This window comes from Protopterus annectens, chromosome 4.part0, assembly GCF_019279795.1.
Source record: "Protopterus annectens isolate FY-2018-M chromosome 4.part0, PAN1.0, whole genome shotgun sequence".
NCBI classification, from domain to species: Eukaryota; Metazoa; Chordata; order Ceratodontiformes; family Protopteridae; genus Protopterus; species Protopterus annectens.
In genome coordinates, this window is record NC_056733.1 from 473,535,483 (window position 1) to 473,557,070 (window position 21,588).

The 21,588-nt window shown below is 42.7% G+C and overlaps 1 protein-coding gene across 2 annotated transcripts in view; it reads left to right on the forward strand.

Annotated features, from left to right (window-relative positions):
- Window positions 1-21,588, forward strand: part of SSH1 (slingshot protein phosphatase 1) — a 1,317,746-nt gene that overhangs the window by 826,866 nt on the left and 469,292 nt on the right. For both annotated transcript variants that reach the window (XM_044068394.1, XM_044068395.1), the window contains one exon: window positions 9,987-10,181. In XM_044068394.1, coding sequence (XP_043924329.1) covers window positions 9,987-10,181 — 195 coding nt within the window. The remainder of the gene's footprint in view (window positions 1-9,986; window positions 10,182-21,588) is intronic.

Consider the following 21,588-nt stretch of genomic DNA (forward strand, 5'->3'; position numbering starts at 1 on the left):
TCGGGGTTCTTCCTTCGGACCCAAGGGAGAGGCTTCGGGACACCTCTCAGCTCCTAGTCTCCCTCTCGGTGCCTCGGCGTGTGGAAGTTTGACTCCTGTCGCGGCTTCGGAGGCTGGTCGTTCTTCGGCCTCAGGGGCACCAGCCTTCGAGGCCATGCTGAGCGCGCTGGCCAGGTCGTAAGGGGCATCATATGGGTCAGTCATTCTGCCCCCTACTACACCGGTGCAGGTCTCTGATCGCCATCTATCTCTAGACAGCGGAGCCCCAAGGCCTCAGGGTACCCCCATGAGTGGTGCCCACATTTCTGAGGGCCTCTTGGAATTTTTGCCTGAGGAGCCACCCAGAAAGAAGACGTGCAAGAGGAAGCACATAGATTCTCAGGATGAGTCTCTCGCATCAGACACCAACCTCGAGGAATCGCAAGGGTCCCTCAAGTCATCCTCTGAGGATGTTTCTTTCTTTGACATCGTAGAGATTTTGAAACAAAGAGGTGACTGGCCATCCAAAGCCCCCTCCGAGGAGGAGTCTGTCTTCCTGAAGGCCTTTAGTGCTCAGCCCTCCGCCTCCTGGGTATCTCCACCCTTCAACGAGCTTCTGGATTTGATTTGTTGAAGGGTGTGGGAAACCCCTGACTCTGTGGAACCAGTCCCCAGGAGACCCAATACATTTTTGTCTGCTCCTCCTGATAAGGAATTTCTGTCCAAGGGAGTCCCTGTGGATGCCATGGTGGTGGCAGCTGCCACTCAGAAGGAATTAGCCGAGACGTCTTCCACTGTCCATCCCCCTAACAAGGAGTCTAGGACCATGGACCGGTACGGGAAGCGTACCTTTTCCTCAGCAACCTTTACCTTACGGTCACTGAATTATTTATCACACTTTACACGGCTCCAGAGAGATCTCCTCAAGGAGCCTGGAGATACTCTCACGGGTAACCTTTTTGAGGTGGTGGCCCAGACGATCAATGCTCAGATGTTTACCCTCAATTCCATTGCAAACTCCTCCATGAGGCTAATCTCATATGCAGTCAAAGGAGCGAGTAGGGCAGCAAGTTCAGGAGTTGCTCTTAGGAGGCAGGCCTGGATGTGCCTTTGTCATTTCGCGAAGGCCTTCAAGTCTTCATTCACCAACGCCCCTTTTGATGGTTCCCCTTTGTTCGGAACCAAGGTGAAAGACACTCTCACCAGGTGCGAGCAGGAGGGAAAAACTCTGTCTGCCATAGGAGTCCGTTTTTCCCTTCCCTCTAGGCCTTATCCCAAGGCCCAGAGGGCTGGCAAAATGTGGTTCAAGAAATCACAGAGGTTTTTTTCCTGGTGCACAAGGTGAGCCCCCCTCCAGAGGCAGGGGAGGGGATGGTTATTCAGGGAGACGCTGCTTTAGTGGCAGAGGAGGCCCCCGCAACATGGGAGACCGGGATTCCTTTTGTGGTTCTCCCTACCGTCGCTCCTGATGGGGAGGGCCTGACTGTGCGTTTCTGGAGCCAGTCGGGGGTCGTATCTCGTTATACCCGGAGGCCTGGCAAGACATCACCCAGGACCAATGGGTTCTACGAATAATTTCCAGAGGATATGTCATCCCCTTCTCGTCAAATCCCCCTCCAATCAAGAAAATCCCGGATGTTCCACCCAGTCAAAGGGACTATGCAGCTTCAGAAGTTTCAAAGCTGCTAGAAAAAGGAGCCATCCAACATGTTCCCTCAGACCAGATCGGATTAGGGACTTGCTCCAGATTCTTTTTGGTGCCGAAAAGGACAGGGGACCTGAGACCCATATTGGATCTCAGCCAATTGAACACCCACGTGCAAGTGTCCAAGTTCCGAATGGTCACATTGCAGTCTATTCTCCCATTGTTGGGAAAAGAAGTGTGGATGTGCTCCATCGACCTCAAGGATGTTTACTACCACATAAAGATGGACAGGGCATCCAGAAGTCACCTACGCTTCCGGCTGGGAGCCAGTCATTTTCAGTTTTGAGCCCTGCCCTTTGTTCTCACCACAGCCCCCAGGGTGTTTACCAAATGCATGGCAGTGGTGACTGCTCACTTGAGATGTCTGGGATTCCAAGTGTTTCCGTATCTGGACGACTGGCTCCTTACTGCCACCACCAGGCATGTACTACTTCAGACCAGGGACGCTACTATCAACCTATATCGACAGTTGGGCATCACATTGAACTGGGAAAAATCTGCCTTGTTGCCCTCACAGCGTGTCACCTTTATAGGCGCCGAACTAGACACCGTCCTCATGCGGGCATTTCTACCACAGGAAAGAATCAGAGTCCTACAACAACAAGTTCACGCCTTGCTCCCTCTGAGAAAAGCGAAGGCAAGATGGGTCCTCCAACTGTTGGGGACAATGGCTGCTACGATTGTTAGTCCCTCTGGCAAGGTTACATATGAGGCTCCTTCAGTGGCTCCTCTTTACTCAGTGGTCTCTTCAACATCTTCCACTTTCTCACCCTATTCTACTCACAGACAGGTGCAAACAGGATCTCAGTTGGTGGCTTCGCACCGACAACCTGAATGCAGGAAAGCCCTTCGTTCCTGCACCCCCGATTGCCACGGTGACCACGGATGCCTCCCAGATGGGGTGGGGGGCATTATCTAGGCAGGGCAGTCCAAGGCACGTGGCAAGAGCACGAGATGCATCTGCATATCAATGTCCTGGAGATGAGAGCTGTACTACTAGCGTTGCAAGCACTTCAGAGTTTTCTTCCTCTCGGGACTATTGCAATCCACTCAGACAATATGTCAGTGGTGTGGTATCTGAACAAGCAGGGAGGAACCAAGTCTTATCCCCTTTGCAGAGAGGCTATGCGAGTGTGGCAGTGGGCAGTGTCTTCCCAATGTTTTCTGATGGCAACGCACATTCCGTGGAATTCCAATGTGATTGCTGACAGGCTAAGTAGAGCTATTCTGATGCTTTACAAGTAGTCCGTGAACTGTCAAGTTGTGAAACAGATCTTCCGCAGGTGGGGTCAGCCTTGCTGCGACCTTTTTGCCAGCCCCCTCAATGCCAAATGCAGCAGCTACTTCACGTTGATCCCCCCTCAGGGGGAGTCACCCAGGGACGCTCTAGTCCACGATTGGTCCTCCGGTCTACTATATGCCTTCCCTCCGGTCCCCTTGCTGTCAAAGGTTATTCAGAAAGCGCAATCCTTGGGAAGCAGAATGATTCTGATTGCCCCACATTGGCCTCGTCAAATTTGATTCCCCTTTCTCCATACCTATCTCATGGATGCTCCTTGGATTCTGGACCCACAACCAGACTTACTGACACGTGTCAGGGCAGCTCCATCCCTCACTTCGGACCCTCCGGTTGACAGCCTGGCTGCTCCACATTAGTTAGGCTTCATCATTTTTTCGCCGGAGGTGGTTCATATTTTATCTTCCTCTCATAAGCCCAAACCAGGAAGATTTATTACAGCAAATGGAAGAGGTTTTCAATCTGGGCGCATACCAAAAAGATGGACCCTTACACAGCTCCAATTTCGTCTGTATTGGAGTTCTTGTCTATGCTCTTTAACCAGAGTTCAGCGGCCGCAACCATTAAAGTCCAATTGGCAGCGATTTCTACCTTTCATGTCACAGACAAGCCTAGCCTGATGGCACATAAAGACTCTGTAAGGCTTTCCTAAAGGGCACTTTGTTACTTCATCCTCCGGTATTGGAACCTGTTATGCCTTGGGACTTAAACTTTGTTCTACAGGGTCTTACTTCACCCCCCTTTGAGCCTGCAGCCACTTGCGATTTAAAATTCTTAACTTGGAAGACTGTCTTTTTAGTAGCCATCACATCAGCCAGACGCGTTTTGGAGCTTAAGGCTTTATCAATCAAATCCCCTTATTTGATTTTTCATAAGGACAGGGTTTCTCTCCGAACGAACCCCTCTTTTCTTCCCAAAGTGGTGTCAGTCAGTAGCCTTAACCAATCTATTGAATTGCCAGTGTTTTTTTCCCCAGTTCTCAAACAAGACAGAATTCAAATTTCATCAATTGGATGTGCACAGACAATTACGTTTTTATTTGCACAGAATGAAAGACCTCAGAAAATCTGATCAGTTGTTTTTTTCCTTTTTGGAAAACAGAATTGGGTCTCCTCACATTGTTCAGGTGGATTTCCAATTGTATTTCTTTCATTTATTCCTCAGGGGGTAAAGATTTACCGCTCCGGGTGAAGACTCACTCTGCTAGGTCTGTATCTACATCTACAGCCTTTCAGGCCAGATTGTCTATGGATGATATTTGTGCTGCGGCTACTTGGGCATCTCCTCACACCTTTGTTACTCATTACAAGTTGGATGTGGTATCTAGGGGCAGGTCTTCCTTTGGTTCCACAGTGCTCAGGAGTATTGAGCCTCCCAGGATTTTGGTGCTAGGGACGCTGTCCCACGGGTAAGAATGTAGGCGAGATTGGACTACATAACATCAAGAAGTTATGTACTCACCATAACGTTCGATGTATGTAGTCCATCTCGCCTCACATTCTTACTTACCCCCCCCCCTCCTTCCCCCTTCCTGGAGGATCTGGAGGTTAGGTCTGGTTTCAGAGCTCCCTTCATTCTTGGTTTGTTCTTTCTTTCCTTAGGTGTTTTTATGCATGGAGAATGAGTGCAGGGGGTCGCAGCAAACTAGATCTGGGGATAGAGAGCAGTGCAGCATGGGATACCATCTTAGCCCAGCCAATAGAAAAACTTCGAGCTAAAAAAGTTGGCCGAGTCTGAACCGACATTTGGCTCTGAACCCACGGGTAAGAATGTGAGGTGAGATGGACTACATACATCGAATGTTATGGTGAGTACATAACGTCTTATTCCACCTCCTTTGCCAAAGGGGAAAAAGGGCTGGCAGTCAGCAAGGAGACAATTTCTAAGTGGATTACCAACTGCATTATCTTCTGCCATCAGGTGACTCTCCAACCACTGGAAATCACTGCAGTAAACCAGTGGCTGCTTCAGTGAGTACTTTAAAAATAACTTCACTATAGGTGTGTGCAATTGCCACCTATTCACCAGTGCACATCTTCACTATAGGTGTGTGCAGTTGCCACCTGTTCACCAGTGCACATCTTCACTAAGTGTTGATGTCTTGACTTGTGACATCCAGTTAGGCTTCCCTTGGTATTTGTATAATTCAGGAACTGTCCTTGAGCCATCTTCTGTGTGCTGCGACCCTGACAGATTCCTATCTGGGATTAAGTCCAATATTAGGACCCGTCACGAAGGATCATCAAGGTTTGGTATTACCAATATGTTCTTACCATGACAGTTGATCTACATGAAGAATCATCATTGTTATTAACTCCCTTTTTACTCATTTTATACATGGGATCAGAGTGTCATGTCAACTGTCGCCATCTCTGTATTCAGCGCCACTCTCCTGCTTTCTTCGACACTCATGCCTGATTGTCATAGATCTTGTCACACAATCCATCCACCTCTGTTGGACACCCTCATTTCCTCTTGCCTTCTTCCTGTCTCAAATCATCTTCACCAGATTGTCTTCTGCTTTTATGCACATGTCCAAGCCACTGTAATCTGTTCCCTTTGACCTTTTCTACAGTTAGAGCTACTTTGGCTGCTACTCCTTTGTTCTCATTTCTTCTGTCCCATAGTGTGCATCATACCACCCATCTCGGGCACTTCATCACCTCTAGCTTCTTCAACTGCTGTGCGTTTACTGCCCAGGTTACTGAACGTAGTAGTACTGGTTGCACCACTGTTTTGTACATCTAACTTTTCAGCTTCTTTGTCATTCTTCTGTCATTTACTCTACCTGACACTCTGTCAGTTGGCTGCAGCCCCTCTGAGTCTAGCTTTGGCCTCCTCATTCAGACTTCCCTTCTCCTCGACCAACCCTCTTAGATACTTGAAGCTGTTTACCTTTTCCACCAGTTTTTCCCTTCTATCTCAATTCTCAAATTCTTCAGAACTCCACCATTTGCTGCCATCACAGCTGTTTTATGTGTACACAGTTTCATCCCATGTGTCCTCAATTTTGCATTCCATCCCCCTATCCTTTGCTAAAGTTCTTGCATAGAGACTACCTGTAACGCCGCATCATCTGCATACAGCAACTTTGTAGATCTGTCCCCTTTGACCTGTTTGTTAATGTAGTCCATCACCAGTATGAACAGTAGGCGTCTCAGAGCTGAACCCTGGTGCACAACCACTCCCTCTGGGAACCCCTCTGTGAGACCGAATACTGTTTGTGTTTGAGTCATTGAGTCCCGTGTACATAGCTTGCACTAATTTTACCAATGTTTCTGGGACTTTGAACCCCTGCAGGGCTGCCCAAATCTGCTTTCTGGGGATCTTGTCATATGCTTTGTACAAGTCTAGGAATGCTCAGTTGGACTGCTTCCTTACATTTCTAGCTTCTTCTCAACTATCTGCCTCACTACAGACATCAGGTCAGTTGTACTGGATTCTGATCTGAATATGAACTGCTCATCTCCCATCTTACTTTGTACTACTCTACATATTAATTTATCAGTTAGCCCCTCCAGAACTTTCATGCAATGTGACAGGAGTTTAGTACTTCTGTACTGCCCACAGTTGTGACTGTCCCCTTTGTTCTTGAACACTAGCACTAGTATATTTATTCTCCAGTTATCTGGGATATGCCTTTCTGTCCCTGACTACCCTGAGAGCCAGTTCTCTCCATCTCACCCAACATCTTTATTATATCTGCTGTTACTTCATATGAGCCTGCAGTTCTCCCTGACTTCATTTTCTTTGGTGCATTCTTACTTCTCTTATGGTGGGCTCCTCCTCTTCTCTCATTGTAGGCTGTCTCTGAGACAGTAGAATTATGTGGATCTTTCTTCACTTAGAAGCTGCTGGAAGTACTCGTTCCATCTGCCTTTGATGTCCTGTGGACTGGTGAGCAGGTTGCTGCTAGCATCCCTTATGAAGGGTGCCTGACTATGTTCTTTATCTGTCTTTGCCTTGCAACCTAATATAATTTCTTTGTGCAATCTACTGACTTACTTTCCAAAAGCTGGTAGAGTGCCTCTGATGCCTTGCTGTTTGCTATTGCAACTTCTTTCTTAACTTTCTTCTTAGCCAAACACTATTCCTTCCTAGCCTCGTCCATCTTTTCTATCTCCCACTTTTTTCTCCCTGCACTCTTTCTTTCTTTTGATGACTTCCTGGACTTCTGCATTCCACCACCAGTTTTCTTTATATACCTTATTTCCATGTCTGACTCAGCCATATATCTGTTTTGCAGTCCTCACATATGCTGTTTTGAGGTGCTGCCATTCTTCATCTCTGCCTATTTACTGTTCTTGAGGTGCTAGAGCCCTGAGTAATTCCTTGAACTGTTGTGCTTTCTCTCAAGTCAACCTCCAGGTCTTCAGCCAGGTCTCAGTTGACCTAGAGCCTTCTCTGACCAGTTCTTGCAGCTGTTTGTGGCAACCAGTAGCTTATGCTGTGGGCCAGCTGCTTCACTGGGGTTGATTGAGTCTACCCCAGTGCCCTTTCATTACTAGGAAAAAGTCTACATGAGTTGCATCTTGGCCAGTCTCGTATGTGATCTTGTGATAGACTCGCTTTCTGAACTGTGTGCTGGCTACTGTCAACCCATTTGCCAGGCAGAAGTCTAGACTGGCCTCTCCTTCATTTCTGTTGCCCCACCCATATGGACCGAGGCAGTCCTCATTTCCCATTCTGTATGTCCCGATGTGTGCATTCACGTCACCCATTATTGACACCAACTCATCATCCTGCTTTATCTAGTAGGTCTTGCAGCTGCTGCCTGAATGCTTTCTTTTTTTTTATTTATCACAACCCTGCTGTGGGGCATAGACTGAGATTATAAATACTGCCCTGTCATTAGGCTAGAGTCTGATTGCCATGAGTCTGTGACTAATGCTGATGACATCCATCACTGTCTTCTGAAGCCTATCCCTCACCACAATTCACCATGTCTCACCTGTCCTCCTGAGTAGTGGACTGCGGATCCCAAGCCAAGTGGCTATGCTGCACTGCCTTTCCATCTTGTCTCCTGGGTACATAGGATGGTCCAGCCTCCTCCTTACAATGTCATCCACTTCCAAGCTGCTGTCAGCACTCCTTCCATCGGTCCTGTCAGTGAACTTACATCAAGTGTAGCAGTTCTTAGTTCATGTTTAACATGTTGACTGCTTTTCCAACCAGCTTTTGCTCAACAGAGCTATCACAGGTAACCCAAGCTGGACGCCTGGCCAGTACCATAATGATTAAGGGCTGCTGAGATTTATGGCAGGCACACACTGGCCAATAGGAGCATATACACCCCTCCCACTGTTAGCATGGATCCCTGGCATAGGTCGGGTCCTCAACCCATTTATCACCACCAAATACCTATGCCTATTTGGCGAAATTAGTCAACATTACAGAATCACCTAGAGCCATATTTTAGACTGTCAAGTGGCTACTCCTGCTGCAGTGTGCAGTCTGTGATCTGTGTTCTCCTATCATGAGGATACTGTGCACCACAGTAGATGCACAAAGCAGTTGGTTTATGCAACTGTTCCCCATATAGGATACCATGTAGTGTCTATGCTGCTGCCCACAGCTCCATCCTCCGGTGAGTTTGAAATGGAAAATTCTACATGTTTTTCAGAAGTGGAAGGAACCCCACAAAGGGACAGAGAGAATGTGCAAACTCCAAACAGGCATTGACCGGAGGTCAGGATTGAACCTTGAGCATGAAAGGCGAAGACGTTAACCATTATGCCGGCTGTTTTTTTGGGCTTCAATTAGCTGCTGGCCCTTTTGTAAGGAGTTGTATCCAGTCTTTTAGAAAGATTGGGTATCAATTCAAACCACCTAACATTTCTTTCTGAAACTGGTTACTGCCCCTTAACCAGTCCATTCATCTCACTGGTTTATTCACTGGAACATAAATTAGAGGAAAGAGAGACCTTCACGCCATGGGTGTACCCTGCCAGGTCAGGTTCCAAGGAGATTATCTTCACTGAGTAACACTGTTTTGTTACTCTCTCATGCTTGAATGCCCTCCTTCACTGGGCCTCATCTCTTGATTTTCCCTGGAAGGATTGAGAATCTGTTTTTGTATTGCCTGTTAGCATTGTAGCAGTCAAATCTTCGTTGTTTCTTGATTTGCAGGAGGTGTGAACATTATTGTTTGGGATGACCTGTCAGTTTCAATGGCTAGGTACGTTTACGTAGTTGACACATGATACCCCAGTGTAGTGCAGCACAGAATTGCCGAGTGCACACATTGAACATGTACATCAGCAAGTGCAGGCATATCCAGTAAGAACACCACTTAATGATTGATGGGGCAAATGATCCCAGCTATAAGACTCTCTAAGAAATCCCCTTATAGATGTAATGTTTTGGGAGGAATGTAACTTATTTATTTGATGTCGGAAAGAGATTGCTCTTCTAGGTGTTTTAGCGGTTAATGAGATACCATGTAAGTAATGCTGTGATTTATAAATCTGTTACTCAGGTGCAACATTAGATTCTTGTCAGTCCTTAATAGTTTCTTACATCATCTTATGATGCAGCATAATTCTTGCTTTGCGTAAACATATTAACAATTAGTCATAATAGTATGCTGTTTTATTATCTAACTGCAGCAAAGTCGTTGTTTTAACATCTTGCCATCAACCTTACTTTATCAAGAAACAACAAAAAAAATTGTGTAAATAAAAAAAAAAAAAAAAATGGTACAAATATTTCAAAAAAGGTATTTTCAGTGAAGAGATTGTTACCAAACTGATGTATGTGCTTGTTTCATTGTACCAGCTTTCTTCTAATAAAGTTTAACTATTGAATTTTCTTCTTCAGTGGAATTAAATTTTGATATGCATATATAAATTATTCAAGTGTGTTCTATCATTTTGTATAATTGTCCGTGTTCAATTAAGTCTATTTGATATAAATCTTTGAAAAATAGCACCATTTTAATATTCACTGTGTGGTACTGCACTTGACATCCAAGCACCAGATTCACTTGGCACCATATCTCCACAGGTCAGCACTGCAGGTTTTACACAAGGCCTGTGAGGTGTCAAGGCGGTATAACTACTACACAAGTGGCATGGCTCTGAGTTGGGCTACTTACTATGAAAGCTGCATCAGCTCTGACCAGAGCTGCATCAATGAATGGAATGCCATGCAAGACCTTGAGTCCACGAGGTCCAGTTCTCCAGCTCTATATGTGGACAAGTGAGTCTTTTCCTACTATTCCATTTTATAAATACTACAGTGTTCTCACATTAATAATCACAGTTAATGTCTGACTTTTTAAGTGATTTTACTTTTGCAGTATTGAGTATTCTACCTTTAGAGTGAAACATTGCAATATTTCATGTGTCCTGCTGTATAGAAAAAGGGAGCATGTTGGTCTGATCCTTTAATGTCAGATCTAATAATCTCAGAGTATTTCTTTCAATTGCTGGTGTTGTTGAAGTTACATGTTACACTTATTTTCATTGTTTAGCTAAAGAGTGACTTCTAGTTTTTTGTTTAGTGTGCATTTTTACTCATTTAGGTAGTTGATAAATCTTGTGTGGGGGAAATTTGCATTTTTGTTTTTCTGTGGGTCACTTGTATAAATTGTGGTTGCATTTGAAGATAAAGGGCTGTAGGGATGTTTTGAGAGTGGTTTACTTACTTCAGGATGCTTTGCCATTTTGCCTTTTCTCTACAGGTGTGCGTCTGTGTGGGGTGAGGGTTTACCCCTACAAAAATGTTTTTTTTTTAAATGTTCATTTTTTTTTTGTTACTGTTTTTTGTTATTGTTGATGTTCTGTACTTTATTTTATGGCTATCAGTGTTTTATCAGAGATCCAATAAGAAAATTGCATTGTGTACTGTATTGTAGGATTGGTATGTATTCGGTCATGGGTATTCCTCCTCACCTTTCAAATTTGCCTATTTACTCTAGTCATCAACCAAATGCTTTATGTGGGTGATAGAATCAGTTAACCCAGTCAGTGGGGAACAGCATTTTACTCGAGAATTTTTCTGGTGCCACAGAAAGAACCCTCTTGGAGACAAGATCTCGTCCTGTTTCTCAGCGTATTTGTGAAAGTTCCAGTGTTCAAAATGTTGTCCTTACAACCCTTTGGATTACTTGATCCAAAGGTGTTCACAAAGTGTCTAGCTCCTGTAATATCTCATTTCAGAATGCAAGGTGCTCACATTTTTCTTTATTTATGTGACTTGTTTATCTTTGCATAGTCTTACTCAAAGTGCCAGGAGTCCTTTACTTGGGTAAAAAAAAGCTCATCAATCTAGAATTCCAGGTCAGCATTCAAAATCCTCCTTGATTCCTTCCCACAGGAATAGTGTTCCTTGGGTACCTTCTGAATACCTCCATGCAAAAACACACTATTTTATTAGGAAAAAGTAGACCTGTATCTGGATTTGTTCATTAGTTTCTCCACTCAGTCCCATATACCTGCAAAAAAAAGGGTCTATATTATTTGAACAAAAGTTCAAACTATTGATCATTGTAAACGGAGAAAATGCCAGACATCAAATCCTGTAGTGTGGGGGGCTATGGCCCCCACTCCCCCCGCTAATTATATATACCAACTCCGAGATCGCACTACAGTGAGGAAAGGGCAAATTTCCCAATCTTCACTGTACCGTGATCTCTCAAAACACACATCGATATCCGGCATTTTCGCTATTTACAGCGATCGATATTTTGAACTTTCGTTCAAATAATATCGACCCAAAAAAATACCTCAGGATGCTAGGGTTCATGACTTCTATGATACTAATTTGCCAAATTGCATATGCGAAAAATTCATTGCTTCCTGAAAATGACATGGTCCCAACATTTTCACACCCTGACATTTCAAATTTCAGTGATGGTCCTTGTGAAAAGGTGAATTACTTTAGTGGGGAGACAAGATAGCCTTGAATCCAAGTCTTCCTTTCTCTGACTACCCCTGCTCAGTCTGTAACAACAGGTATATCGAACTTTGCAGGGGAGGCTGTGTCTATGAGGGCAAAAGTGTAGGATCTGTTGAAGAATAGGACAGACCAAAGCACATCAGTGTAAATGAGATGTTAACTGTTATTCATGCTGTCAGTTCTCTGCATCATCTGTAGTCTTCAGGACCTGCTTCTAGTGATCACAGACAAAGCTGCAATGATGTGGTACTTAAAGGGAGGGGTGTTCCAAATCCTAACCCCCAGGACAGCTTGGAAGGTTGCAGTTCAGCACGGTTTAACCCACCAGGCTTCTTACATTCCATCAGATCGAAATGTTGTGGCAGACACACTGAGTATGACCAGGACAGACCCTTACAAATGGAAATTGAATTAGGGGAATTGATCCATTTGTGGGGAACTCCTTTCAAAACAGACAACTGAAAACTCCTTTTAAACCAGACAATTGAAAAGACTGTGTTCCAGGTTTCCTTGCAAATGGTTATGGAAAATAGATGATTTTCTTTCCCTTAGATGGGAATTTTCTTGTAGGCATTTCCACTCTTTTCCACTCATATCCTGGGTCATTATGAAGATTCAGGATGACACTCCAAAAGTCATTGTGGTGACTGTTTTGGCCCAGGCAGTAGTTGTTTTCCCATCTTATGAATTTGGCCAAGGGCAATTACCACAAACTTCCTCACACAATGGATTTACTCCTACAAGACAAAGTGTGTTTGATACATCCCAACCTCAAACAACTTCAGCTGACTGCCTGGATAATTCAATTTTGATAGCTTATAGGCAGTTTCTTTTCCTCCCTCAATACCTGTTGCATATCCTTAGGAAAAAGTGTTACTAGGAAATTTTATATTGGTGAATGGAAAAGCTTCACTTGTTGGTGCTGCGTTAAGAACCAAGACACATTCAGGCTTTTTGTACTTTGGTTTTGCAATGTTTGTGTAAGTTATGATCTGGCCTTTCATATTCCTCTGTCAAGGTTCATCTCTTTGCCATGTCAGCATATCTGCCGTGGATCCTCCCCTTTCATCAGAGTTTTTGTTCAAGCTGTTCATGAAAGGAGATTTACATATTCATCCACCTAGAAAACGTGGTACCTACTTGGAATCTTAACCTTGTGTTGGGAAACTTAACATTACATCCTTTCAAACCAGCTCATCTGGCTTTTTTATGGTTAATTTCTTGAATTAATCTGACATCTGCAAGAATATCTGAGCTGGATGCTGTTATGGTGATGCAACTCTGGCATTCCATAAAGACAGGGTTTCTTTGAGAATAAATCCCTCATTTATGCCTAAATTGGTTTCAGAGTTTACATTAAGCCAAAAGCATCCATCTCCATGTCTTCTTTCCAAAATCTAAAAACCAGGGAGAAAGGATTTTTTATACTTTGGACATGCATAGGCAGTTTGGGTATTATTTTGATGGAACTAAACCTTTCAGAAAAGCTGAACATCAGTTTTTCTAGTGAAAGTTAGAAAAAAAAAAACACTGCATCAAAACAGACTGTTTGCAGATGGTTGTCCCTAGTTATGTCTTTTGTTAGTCTCACTATAATAAGACACTTCAGACAGGGTCAAGTTTGATTCTATGAGGGCCTTGGCTTGTGTTTTTTGGAAAGGGATGAACTCTAGAAGCATTCTAGAAGCAGCTACTTGGCCCTCTGAAACATCTAAAAACATTATAAACTGTTCTTTTTACATTTCTAGAACAGCCTTTACTAGGACCATTCTCCAGGGGTCCTGAACTCTTTTATCCTTTTTCTTCACAAACTGTATAAGCTTTGATGTTCAACCCATTCAGCTAAGGCTACTGCAGCAGTAGTCAATACAATGGACATAGTGCAGTTGTGTAAGTAAACTTACCATAACAGTAGATGTTTGACTATATCATAGCTGCAGTACCTGCTCCCTCCCTCAATCCTCCTTTTTTGTGTTATGCTCATGCCAGGGTAAAGATTTGCATATATTTTCCTATCTTTACCCTTCTGTCAGGACTGTAGCCTCCCTTTTTTCAGTTGGCAAGAAAGTCCAGAAGCTTTTGATTTTCTCCACTTAGGAGCTTGTGTAGCCAATGGCCTGGGTGCATGTGGATGGTGGCCAGTTCTGTGGGAGAAAGGCCAGCTGTTATATTCTTGGTAGGATGTAACCCACATAGTTTAGGCTACTGCAACAGTGATACATTCGAACATCTATTGTTAGTGTAAGTTTACTTATACAACTGTACTTCTGAAATGCCAAACAGATGCAGTCATCTGTCTGTAGTACACAAACCCTCCAAAGTCACAAAAAGAGAAAACTATAACAAACACTGCATGTAAATCAGATACAGAAACAAGTCACAAATGCATCAGATAAACACATGGAAGCACTTACTGAATTGTAGAAACAAGCCACTTACTTGTCTGACCTAGTGCTATTGGAAAGAGACTGAGATCTCTTCAATGAGGGACTGGGATGAGGTGCTATAACTACTTCACAGACCAAAAGGATTGTTACAGAAGAAGGGTGTGGTCTGAATTTGTAGAAACTAATTGCTAGCAAGTAAGAACAGGTTTGGGCTGTATCAAGGGGGGTCTGTACTTGCACAGTGCTTAGGGGATTCATTGTACCAGCTGGTTGAGTATGGCACTTAATGTTGCAAATTGAATCCAGATGATGACTGGCACTTTGAGCTCCTGTCTCTTAGGCTGGGCTGCTAATCTCAGCTATACTCGCAAACAACAGTAACACTTGTATAGTCCACTAAGAATGCAGATGTGACCAATGTATGACAACCCTTTTATTTTGACATACAAGAATGTGACTTTGCAAGGTATTATCTTGCAGTCACAGAAGTACACTATTAATGCAGTTGTATGGCGAATGCAGCAGTGAAACACACCTAAATTATGGAACTGAAGCTAGCAGTGTTCCTGTGTTGGGCACTTTCCTGTTGTAGGGTATATTTGCAGTGCCCACCTATATGTGTGGGACTGAAATCTTGCCTAACCCAAGGGCTAGTGGAAAGAGTTATCTTACGTTTCTGAATAAGTTTTAGGGGATGCTAATGCTATGCCAGATGTAACAGTGAGAGTTAGTTGCTAAGAACAAAACTGCTGATTTCATTGGGTTGTCAGAGGCTGCAACAACTACATCAGCTGTGACTTGCATAGTCTGAGAATTTACTTGAAGATTTTAGGGCAACAGCAAAAAACTCAGGCAGCCAAAGAATCCAAAGGATAACCAACGAAAAGATAAAGACGAGAATCCAAATGTCTCGTAATGAATTTTAATAAAACACTTAAATAGAAAACAATAAAATGCAAAGCTTTCAAGCTCAAGGCTCTTTTTCAATGCTTACAAATTCAATAAACTTCCACAATTTAAATAATCTGTAAAATATAAGGTAATTAGCCAGCCTAATAATAAATTAATCAGTCAATTGGATAGTTAAAGCATTTCATTAGGAGGTACATTTAACAAAATATCATATGTAGTAACTTCTGTCTTTCAATATAGGTTTTATACTACACGCTGCATTGATATCAGGGGGTAAATCAGCCCTAAAATAATTAATCCAATAACACTCTGCCAACTCTGTTTTGTTTACTAAATTTCCCCCTCTATCCTGAGTATTTATAATTTCCAGAACTCTAAATTTAAATGTATATTCCCCTACTTGTTGAATATGCTTATAAAGGGCATTATAAGGGAGGGTTGCCTAATGGTTAAGGTGTTTGCCTTACAAACACAAAGTGCAGGGTTTGATTCTTACAAGGGATAATTGGCTAGGCTTACAATGACTTGCAAGGGCAGTTAGCCTAATACTAACCTATGAACCTATTAGTGTCTAGTTTCGTACTTATTTCTGATAAATGGAAATAAATCCTATCTTTAGTCTTCCCTATATAAAACTCGAACATTTTACACAGTTGGCTAAGTATATAACATTTCAGAACTGGCCTATTATTCTCAGCTTCTCCTTTGGTTGATAAAAATAAGGGACTAGAAGATTTTAATTGGATTTATCTTGCTCTCCATATAGCAGAGCATCCAGCTTCTCAGTTTTTGTATTATCTTTTGTTTAGTCTCTTCCTACATATCCTTAGCTGCAAAACCCAAATACTTTTTAATCCATACTCCCGAGTACTTCATTTTATCATGCCCCAATAAATGTGGGCATTGCTGAACCAATTCATGTGTGGGTACATAATTTACAGCTGTTACCTTTGCTTTTAGCTTCATTAATTTTGTATCCCAAAAAAATCTAAAACTACTTCAAAATGTTCCACTACACTGAAATGTCCTTTTCTGGTTTTATCAGGCATAAAATAATATCATCTGTAATTAGAGCCAGCTTTTCTTGACTACCATATGAATTATATCCTTGAATTTCTCAGTCACAATATCTTCTTTGTCAGTGGTTCTGAATATAGTGCAAATAACAAAGGGGAAAGAGGACATCCTTGCTTGGTTCCTCTGCTCAAACAGAAATTATCAGAGTGTAACCAACCCACTTTAATTTTCACCTCTGATTTGGTCATATATCACCATTTTTATCTCATCTCCTCCTCTCCTAACTGTTAGTAACTGAGCCTCATCTGCCTCTAACCTTGGCATATTTAATTCTTCCATAAACATTTCCATAATTACCTTTTCTCGATCTCCATATCTCCCTGCTTTATACAAACTTTCAAAGAATTTCCAAAATATACTTCTACAGGATCTCTTATCTTCCTTGTTATAGGCTGCCTAAGCTTGGTGACAACCCTTTTTCCTTTCTGTTGCCTGAGTTGTTGCACTAAAACTTTTTGTGCTCTGGTATTATAAAAAAAAAATAGGATAGAAATAAAAGCAGAAAAATGCATCAGTGGCAACAAAATCATGCACAGACAACAATACTGGGGGAAAATAATAAAATTTAGTGCAGCTACCGTGGCTAAGAACATAAACTTTAATGAAGTTATAACAGAGAATAAGTGCTTTCATATTACTAGGAATGCTTCTTCAGATCACCTTGAAGACATAAAATAACCATCCAATCTTTAGTTATCATTGGTCTGTCTATATGTATTTTTTGCATTTAGTTATACAAGGTGTATAGATTCTCTGATTGGTCAAATGATTTTACTTTTTAACAAACTGGATTTTTGTGGATCTCTAATCACTTTGTTCATTGGTTATTGTCCTTTTAAATCATTTTTTTTGTCTTCAAGGTGATCTGAAGAAGTGTTCCTAGTAAGAAGAAAGTGCTCATCCTCTGTTTTAATTTCAAAAAGTTTGTTCTTAGCCATGGTAGCCACATTGACTTTTATTTTTATTTTTATTATAAAAAACAAGATAATTAACAGCAGTCTTTCTAAACGCATACATATTATCAAGGTAATCCCTTATTTTCTGCTTCGCATTCTACTGTTGTTCCTCTCCTTGTTCTGTGAGAGTCCCCCTATTCTGCAATACTTTTAACATTTGTCATTCCCTCTAAATAATTCCTGTTACTTCTTAAACATATTCATAGGTTCATAGGTTCATAGGTTCATACTAGGCTATCTGCCCAAGGGCATTTATAAGCCTAGCCCATAGTTATGTGGCTTTCGCCACCCCTTTAGTTTGAATAAAAACTATGCCTATCATTTTTCTGTGCCTCTGTCAAGCAGTGACACTGAAGTAATCCCTGGGGTATATCTGCGATCTCCCATCCATTGGTCAAGATTCCTCTTGAACAAGGCCAGCGAGGTGCTCTGCCTCACATGTACCGGGATTTTGTTCCACAGCATAGGGAGTCTCTGGGTGATGAATCTGTCCCTCCAGCACGTTCTATTTATAACCGTGTCAAGGTTTAAGTCTCCCGCCCTTGTGGTTCTGAGGGATCTAGATTTTTTGAGGTGAAGCATATTCATCAAATCTGGGTTTGACATGGCCTTTATATGTCAGGCACAGGTCACCTCTGAGCAAGCGGTATGAGACTGAATAGAGCTGGAGTTCTTTCAGTCGGGCAGCATAAGACATATTTTTGAGACCCTTTATCCTTTTGGTGAGGAACTTTTGGGGCCTTTCAAGCTGCAGCAGGTGTCTGGTCAGATACATTCGAGCGGGCATTGTACTCAATCATAGGTCTAATGAGTGATGAGTACAGGGGGACGATGACCTCCCTTGATCTAGATGTGAATCCCTTCATGATCAGGTGGGGGATTATAGAAGGTTTTCCTAACTACTTTAGCAACATGAGTGTCAAACGAAAGGCTACTGTCAACTTGGGTCCCCAGATCCCTGATGACTTTTTCTGTGCTCAGTGGATTGCCACCTATATGGTAGCTAGGGGTAACCTTATTTTTCCCAAAGGGTATGACTATGCATTTTTTGGCGTTTAACTTCAGGCCATGGCTCTGGCACCAGTTATCCGTTTCTGTGAGGCCCTTCTGGAGGATATCTGTGTCAGATGTGTTTTCGACTATGGCGCCCAGTTTGCAGTCATCTGCAAACTTTGTGAGCCATAACCCTCCTGTGTTTGCTTGTACTTCAGAAAAGTAGATACCGAACAAGAGTGGACCCAGGACTGAGCCCTGTGGGACACCACTTGTGACAGGCTTTGAGTCTGACATGGCTCCAGCAACTCTGACCCTGTGGGTTCTGTCACTTAGCCAGTTTGCAACCCATCTTGTGATGTATGGGTTTACATTCAAGCTGATGAGTTTTTCGATGATACCTGAGTTTGGGTATTGTGTCGAAGGCCTTTGCCAGGTCGAGGTAGGCTGTATGGACTGCCTTTCCCTCATCAATGGCCTTGGTGACTGTCTCGAAAAAGTCAACCAAGTTTAAGAGGCAGGATCTGCCTTTGACAAAGCCAAACTGGGTTGGATCCAAAGTCTGCAAGTTCCCTATGTCTTTATTTATGAGTTCCATTATGATCCTCTCCATGGCTTTGCAGATAAGGCTTGTCAAGCTAATGGGGCGGTAATTTCCAGGGTCTGTGGAGGCACCGCCCTTATGAAGTGGTACCACAGTCGCCGTGCGCCACTCCTTGGGTACGTATCCTGAGGTGAGGCTAAGATTAAACAGCTGTCCTAACTGTGGGTTTAATTCCTCGTTGAGTTCATGAAGCACACAGCCGGGGACACCATCCGGTCCCATGGATGCTGTGTTTTTTCCTTAGTGAGGGCAGTTCTCACCTGGGCGTTGGAGATGTTTGGGGGCTACAATCCTCTGGAATAGATATCTCTCCTTTTGGGGGAGTTTGCACTGAACCTGTCAGCCAGTATGTTAGCAATGTGTGTAGGTTCAGTAATTTTCACATCATTTTGAACTAATTCTGAGCATATCTGGGAGTTTCCTCCTAGGTTTCTAACATAGCTAAAGAAGGCCTTATGATTGTCTTTAGAGTCCTTGGCGATTTTTCTCTCAAAATTTGCCTTGGATGATTTTATGAGATCTCTTAGTTTTTTACTTATAATGATCAAAGGTGTCTTACCTTTCAAGGATTTTGCTCTATCTTGTAGTAGCTTCCTCCTTTTGTTGTAGAGCTTGTTTATGGCTGGGGTCCACCAGACTGGATGCTTGCCTTTGGTACAGAGAGTCTTAGTTTTGTTTGGGATTGCCTGATCCATGCAGTCCTATAGGTGCTGGTAGAAGGCATTTGTAAGTGATTCAGCGGTTTGAGTAATGTTTACCACTGGCTCAGGGGCCTTAAAGGAGACCACACTAGTTTTTAGAAGTGTGAAATCGGCTTTTGAGAAGTTTTTCTCTGTGGTCTTTTTGTTTCAGGTGGGGGATGAGGACCTCCAGCGAGATTAGTTTATGATCTGATCTCACCAGTGAGGGGTATACTTCGGTGTTGAACATTGTGATCCCATGTTCGTGATGATGAGATCAAGTATGTTTTCTCCTCTTGTGGGGATGGTGACTAGTTGTTCCATGGCATTTGAGTTTATGAACTCCAGGAATCTTTGGGTTAGAGTGTTCGGGCTTGAGTAGTGTTCCCAGTCTATATTAGGGTAGTTGAAGTCACCTAGTATGATGGTGTTTGGAGATACATTTATCCCCTCCAATGTTTTCAGGAAGGCCATGTGAGGTTCCTGAGTTTGAGAGGGTGGCCTGTAACATGCTACAAATTGCAGAGCAGTCTTGCCTATGGTTAATTGCACCTGGATGGTCTCCGATGCATCGTGCGTTGCCACCAACCTTGAGGTGTGGGTGTCCTTTATGAATATGGACACCCCTCCTTTCTTGGTGTTGTCCGGATTTTGGGGCGGAACGCATGATATGAGGTGAAACCTGTTAGTGCTGGGGTGCTCTCAGGAGCCTTGAACCAGGTTTCTGTAACAGCACAGACATCGATGTTCTCCATATTGAGAAGGGCCTCGAGTGCGTGCATCTTGAGATTGAGACTTCTGGCATTGAGCAGCATTACCCTTAGTTTTTTTCCTTTTTGGTGTTCTAGGGTGGTAGGTTTAGAATTTGAGCCTTGCCTAAAAAAGGCACTAAGGGGGTGGCAAGAGCCTTTGCCAATATCCGGAAGCCCAGGGGTGACAGGTGCAAGCCGTCCCTTGCGAAGCAGCGTGGCTTGTCCAGCATGTCATCCCAGGCAGACAGACATTGGATCCCCTTTGAATGACACCAGAATTTAAGCCAATTATTAAAGCTGATCATCTTATCACTGTATTGTGGCATTATATTTCTCTTTCTTTTATGTCCACCCTATTTTAAACTCCACTTTAATTTTTTCCCACTCCCTAGGTATATTTTCAGAAGAAATTTCTATCTTATCTAATAACTCCTGAATAATTTTGACTATCCATTCCCTAAATTCTCTCTCCCTTTTCAACAGATAGGTGGGAAAGTGCCAATGTCTTATTTTTATTTCATTACCCTGTGTTTTTATTTTAGTTATTATTGGCGCATGATCTGAAATAGTTATTGGATGCATATCAAAACTTTCAATTAAATGCATGTTCCAGGGAAATATAAGCCTAGCCCAGTTTTTGTATCTTGAGGAATATGTAAGTTCACTTGGAACTCTTATTACTGAATTCACATCTTCCATGCCAAATATCTTCAAAAATGTCTTCAATAATCTACGCTCCTTTTGTTTTATTTTCCCTTCTAGGCTTCCTAGACATGTCTTCAGTGCTGCAAATCAAATTTCTGTCCCGACCTATAAGTAATATTCCCTCCTGAAAACCTCTTTTATAGCAGTTTTAGGTGGAATATAAATACATGCCAGTGTAATCCTCCTCTCTTGTTTAGTAGCCCCTTAGTACTACAGATCTACCATTATTATCTTTTTTATCCTCTTCTGTCGCTATTGGACAGAACTTTTTGTTTTATTGAAAGTCCTCAAACAAAAAAAAAACACCCTTAAAACCTGTTAACACTAACGCACAAAACTATGTACACTCATGGACTTGGGTTAAACTAAAAGCAAGATTATCAGTGTTAAGACGCATGATATAGCCTGTGCTTTTACTAAGTGCTGTCAGATTTTGTTGTATGTTTATTGCTCACTCAGAATGGGAAAACACTTAAATGCTTTCAGAAATCATTATCGCGTAGGCATTGAAAAAAATAAGTATTCTGTTTTTATTGCTCTTTATCAGATTGTCTCCATGGAGACATGAGAACCAGATACAGAGTTGCTTCTACATGCATTTATTTATTTGCTAGAGGAAAGCTTTATTATACTTCGTGCT